The sequence below is a fragment of the Pseudophryne corroboree genome, chromosome 8 (assembly GCF_028390025.1).
Source record: "Pseudophryne corroboree isolate aPseCor3 chromosome 8, aPseCor3.hap2, whole genome shotgun sequence".
NCBI classification, from domain to species: Eukaryota; Metazoa; Chordata; class Amphibia; order Anura; family Myobatrachidae; genus Pseudophryne; species Pseudophryne corroboree.
Genome location: NC_086451.1, coordinates 644,809 through 650,808, shown reverse-complemented (window position 1 = coordinate 650,808; position 6,000 = coordinate 644,809). Strand labels below are relative to the sequence as shown.

The following is a 6,000-nucleotide window of genomic DNA, read 5'->3' as shown; positions in this document are numbered from 1 at the left end:
ATATATATATATACAGGTTATTTATTTAGTCATGCTTTGTGTTTGCGCCATAAGATAGTAACATAGTTTCATCGAGTTCAACCTGTTAGTGTTCTCCTACACTGTAATATTGTGAAGACTAATATAATAACGGTGGTGAAGGTTCAGCCATTATGTCTATTCATCTCTTTATTTCTTATCTTTAGTGCATGATTTACCCCCCATAACCTTGTATATCCTTATCCGTTAGGAATTTATCTAGCCTATTCTTAAAAGGAATAATCGAGTCCGCCATTACCACTCTCTCAGACGGGATTACAAATACGTATTGTCCTTACTGTGAAGAAACCTTTCCGTCTCAGGGTGCAGATCTCCTCTAACCTAAGAGGGTGTCCGCGTGTCCTCTGTGATGATCTTACCAAAATCAAACTGATAGGATCGGTGCGCAGGAAATGAGGGGCCACGCCATAGACCACAAAATATTTTTCTTTACTGAGCACAATAAAACAAATTGTTCATATATTTGGCAGATGTTTTGTCAGGAAAAAGTCTCGTACCTCTTGTTATAAACCCATCCTGAAAAGACAATTCTGCAAATGCACATATGATAATAAATAGTTTAATACATTCAAGTATTGTTGCATTTACGTTGTGTTTCCGCAGAGGTCCAGTCTTTACATGTTTGTTGTAGCCATCTGTGATTGTGTGTAATTGTGACCGTGCCACGGACTTATGATGTAATGGGGTAGACGCTGCTCTGACAGGTGCCACAGCCATGAGATTGGGTGTAATAGTGACCATGCCACGGACTGATGATGATGTAATGGGGGAGATGCTGCAGACATGATATTGGGTGTAATAGTAACCGTGCCACGTGGTAGGGGGTGCTGCTTTGACAGAACCCCCCTCCCGTATTCATATTTCGGGAGTCAGAGACGTATAAAGGGCCCTGAGTGGGAGATTCTCTGGGTGGGCAACAGCACAGACCAAGCGGGAAGAGGAGACCCCCGGAGCGTGGTGTTTGAGAGGTACCCAAATGTAGGTGCGCAGGTTCTGGGGGTGTTTTTCCTTAGGGGGGTAAGAGGTGTGCGCTGCCTGGTGGGACGTATTCTCTGTAGTAGCTGTGTACACTGTGCTGATCTCCTACAGCGGCCAGTCTATTGCTGGAGGCAGATCTCCGCAGATTACCACGGCCTCGTTACCTGGCGCCCGGCTGTGGTTATGGTGTTGGGGATGGTGAATCCTCTGGTAGAGATCAGTTTATTCCTGGCTCCTAGATTCAGTGTTATTTCCATTGTGGTATTTAGTGTTTTGGGCTTTTATAGCGATAAATGGTGCCAAGATGGACGTCTGGCAGTGTCACATGATGGAGTGCTATGCATTGCATCTCAGGGGGAGAGAGAAACGTTCCAACCCTGCGCCTTCTGTAAGGGCTCGGTCATGTGGGGGGGTCCTGGCCAATCAGAGAGTAGGGATCACTGCACAGAGCGACCAGTCCTGTACACCGTATATAGAGGTAACATTATATGTGGGGTCCTGGCCAGTCAGAGAGTAGAAATCACTGCACAGAGCGACCAGTCCCGTACACCCTATATAGAGGTAACATTATATGTGAGGTCCTGGCTAGTCAGAGAGTAGGGATCACTACACAGAGCGACCAGTCCTGTACACCCTATATAGCGGTAACATTATATGTGGGGGGGGGGGGGGGGGGGGGGTCCTGGCCAGTCAGAGAGTAGGGATCACCTGGGATCTGGGCAGCAGGGATTATACTGAGGCGGAGGTATATTGTACAGATAGAAAGGGAAGAAAAACAAAATACAATAAATCCTGTTACTTTCTCCCACATAGTGACGTATCGTACAATCTGCGACTAGATTACAGTCACGGGCCAGTAGTGTTCCTCTGCTATAATGCTGGGTCCTGTTATAGAATATCGGTGCCGCGGCTGGAGGGTAACACTGTGCTGTCAGTGATGGGGCGGCACAGGTAGAGGAAGGCCGGTATTTACCCCAGAGAGGGGGCAGATTGCCCGGGAGCTTTGCGCCTTGACACCGCTATGACTGTGCATGTTATGTGATCATGTATAAAGCAGATCTCTGGGCCTCATTCACTAATCAGAGCCTCCTCGTTATTGCTATTGTTAGTACCTGGTAACCTGCTCTCTGTGATGTTATACCCCGCACAGTGCCATATCTGCTCTCAGATCCATGAGGAAGAGAGAAATCTCATGTACGGTGTGACTTGCTCCATGGGTAGACGGCTCCTATCGCCTCTAGCGTCATGTATCTGTGCTTTGTGCCGCGAGGAATGTCCGTCTGAAACTGCAGCACATTGTTCAGTAATTGTCTAAAACAAAAAACATCATCCTATAAAAAGTGGATGTTCCGGAATATTTACTAAGACGACGTACCCTCCTACGCTCTATGCAGCAGCTATGCACATACACGGACGGCTAATTCATACATTGTTCTCTGCTGTCAGAGACTACATGGAGTCAGATCCTTTGTAAAAGGCAGATATTTGTCCGGGCAGAAGAGCTAGCACTTAGCTGTTGCTCGGCCTCCTCTGACTGTCTTGCTGCTCTTCGTCTTCCTGGCTGGATGACAGGTCCACCCTTTGTTCGTCCATCCTCTTGGCCTGTACTCTCTGGATGAGACTGAAGAAATCTTCATCGGGCATTGTGGGTCCTCGTGGCGTGGAGTCTGGTGGGGCGCATCTTTGGTCGTCAATCCGTGAAGACTAGAAGCAGAAAGGAAGTCAGTGACCGGGAAACTGTTATTTCATATAGCCAGAGACATTGCACTAATGCACCACACTAATGTCTGGCAGATCAGCCCACGGGCTTGTGGGGGAATCATGTATTACACTGGGCGGCTGATGGCAGCAATGGCCACATCACCAGGGCTAGGGAAGACTATGGGGTGCAGATAGGAGAGCTCTGTCCTGCACCCACCAGTGACACCTACAGGAGATCTCATGTATTACACCCAGTCTACTGCCAGCAATGGCCACATCACCAGGGAAGACTATGGCGTGCAGATAGGAGAGCTCTGTCCTGCACCCACCAGTGACACCTACAGGAGAACCTCCATGTATGACACCGGCCGGCTGATGGCAGGGGGATCAGCCTACTGCCAGAAATGGCCACATCACCAGGGCTAGGGAAGACTAAGGGGTGCAGAGATCACCTACAGGGGATCTCATGTATTACACTGGCCGGCTGATCAGGAGACATACTATACAATGCTTGCTATGGGCCCAAGTGCAGATGGGCTTCTATAAGTAGGAATTAGTGTTTGCACTGTAACCTGTATAGTAATGTGATCCTATGTGTATGGTTTCTGTCACCCTCATAGGGCCAGTCTTCTCTGTATTACACCACCCTCGCTATAAGCTTACGGGATACAGAGGCGACAGCTCTGACCCTGGCAGTGCACACGGAGATGACGCATTATTTATTACACATTATCAGAGTACTTACACCGGAGTATTGTCAGCGAGCACTAGGGAGGTATTCATTCCATGGTGCACTGCAGACTTCCTGCCATGAAAGGTGGTCACCCCCCTTCCCCCCCCCCCCCCCCCTTCCTGGAGAATACATCTGTGAAAGCTGCTCCAACTAGAGACAGACTGATGGTTTTACTCTACTAGGGTCAGGGGTTAAAATGAGCCAGAACGAGGCAGAACTGTGTTCCGTCAGTTCCACTTGGAGAAGGAACACAGTTCCGCCTCCTCCAGCTCATCTAACCCGCTGTGTGCCGCCGCAGCTGGAAGATGCCGGGCGCCCGCTGAGATTTTGTTACCAGCGGGCACCCGGCTCCCTCTCCACAGCGTCAGCCGGAGGCTCTGTCAGTGCGCGCTATGGGAGAGACGTCATGACGTCTCTCCCATAGTGCCGAGGAGCGGAAGCCCAGAGGACTGCAGCGGTCGGACACGGGAGCGGGGCACGGTGAGTATGGTGGTTTTTGTTTTTTTTTCCCTATGTGTAGCGGTGCATCTACTGGGGGGCAAACTACAAGGGGGCATTACTAACGGGCAAATTACGTGGGGGCTAAACTACTGGGGTCATAACTGCAGGGGCATAACTACAGGCAACATTACTACTGGGGGCACTACTAAGAGGGCATTTTAAAGGGCGCACTTCATAAGGGGCATCACTCCTGCAGACATAAGGGGCACCACTTCTATGGGCTCTATATAAGGGGCGCTACCAGTACAGTGGACATTGCATAAGGAGCACTACTACTGTGGGCATTGTGAGTATTACGGGGTGCTACGACTGTGGGCATTATTACTATTGTGTGACCACGCCCCTTTCTCTCTTTTTTGAGACCACGCCCTTTTTTTTGCTGCACGCGCCTACCATAACTTTATTGCATTTTCTCCTTTTGGGGGGGGGGGGGGGGGGGGGGGTGTGTGAGTGCCACCACCTCTCTAGGACCACTTTAAGCACTGACTAGGGTGATTGGTTCAGTTCCACATAACGCCACTTCAATAGAGTTCACTATAGAGTTCTATAGGGACGTCAGTAAAGGGTGCAGAATAAGATACATAGACTCCTATATCCCTATGGTACAGTAACGTAAGCACCAACTGGCTGAGAGGAGCAGCTGCACCGCCCTATGTGTACAGAGGATGTATATGCAGCAGTACCAGGGTGGCACATAGGGTAATCGTGGCAGTGTGCCCAGGAGTCTATCACTTACATCGCCCTATGTACAGTGCATCTGGAAAGTATTCACACCGCTTCACTTTTTCAACATTTTCTTATGTTACAGCCTTTTCCCAAAACAGAATAAATTAATTTTTCCCTCAAAATTCTACACACAATACCCCATAATGACAATGTGAAAAAAGTTTGACATTTTTGCAAATTTATTAAAAATAAAAAACGACGAAATCACACGTACATAAGTATTCACAGCCTTTGCCATGAAGCTCAAAAGTGAGCTCAGGTGCATCCTGTTTCCACTGATCATCCTTGATACGTTCCTACAGCTTAATTGGAGTCCACCTGTGGTAAATTCAGTTGATTGGACATGATTTGGAAAGGCACACACCTGTCTATATAAGGTCCCACACTTGACAGTGCATGTCTGAGCACAAACCAAGCATGAAGTCAAAGGAATTGTCTGTAGACCTCCGAGACGTGATTGTCTCTAGGCACAGATCAGGGGAAGGGTACAGAAAAATATCTGCTGCTTTGAAGGTCCCAATGAGCACAGTGGCCTCCATCATCCGTAAATGGAAGAAGTTCAGAACCACCAGGACTCTTCCTAGAGCTTGTCGGCCGTCTAAACTGAGCGATCGGGGGAGAAGGGCCCTAGTCAGGGAGGTGACCAAGAACCCGATGGTCACTCTGTCAGAGCTACAGCATTCCTCTGTGGAGCGAGGAGAACCTTCTAGAAGGACAACCATCACTGCAGCAATCCACCAATCAGGCCTGAATGGTAGAGTGGTCAGACGGAAACCTCTCCTTAGTAAAAAGCACACGGCAGCCCACCTGGAGTTTGCCAAAATGCACCTGAAGGATTCTCAGACCATGAGAAACAAAATTCTCTGGTCTGATGAGACAAAGATTGAACTCTTTGGCGTGAATTCCAGGCGTCATGTTTGGAGGAAACCAGGCACCGCTCATCACCAGGCCAATATCATCCCTACAGTGAAGCGTGGTGGTGGTGGCAGCATCATGCTGTGGGGATGTTTTTCAGCAGCAGGAACTGGGAGACTAGTCAGGATAGTGGGAAAGATGAATGCAGCAATGTACAGAGATATCCTGGATGAAAACCTGCTCCAGAGCGCTCCTGACCTCAGACTGAGGCGACGGTTCATCTTTCAGCAGGACAACGACCCTAAGCACACAGCCAAGATATCACAGGAGTGGCTTCAGGACAACTCTGTGAATGTGAGTGGCCCAACCAGAGCCCAGACTTGAATCTGATTGAACATCTCTGGAGAGATGTGAAAATGGCCGTGCACCGACGTTTCCCATCCAACCTGATGGAGCTTGAGAGGTGC

The 6,000-nt window shown here is 49.0% G+C and overlaps 1 protein-coding gene across 6 annotated transcripts in view; it reads right to left on the bottom strand.

Moving 5' to 3' along the window:
• Positions 1–449: 449 nt before the first annotated feature.
• Positions 450–6,000, bottom strand: part of GPSM1 (G protein signaling modulator 1) — a 585,152-nt gene continuing 579,601 nt past the window's right edge. For all 6 annotated transcript variants that reach the window (XM_063935808.1, XM_063935811.1, XM_063935807.1 and 3 more), the window contains exon 14: positions 450–2,721. In XM_063935808.1, the coding sequence (XP_063791878.1) occupies positions 2,527–2,721 (195 nt within the window). In that variant the 3' untranslated portion in view covers positions 450–2,526. The remainder of the gene's footprint in view (positions 2,722–6,000) is intronic.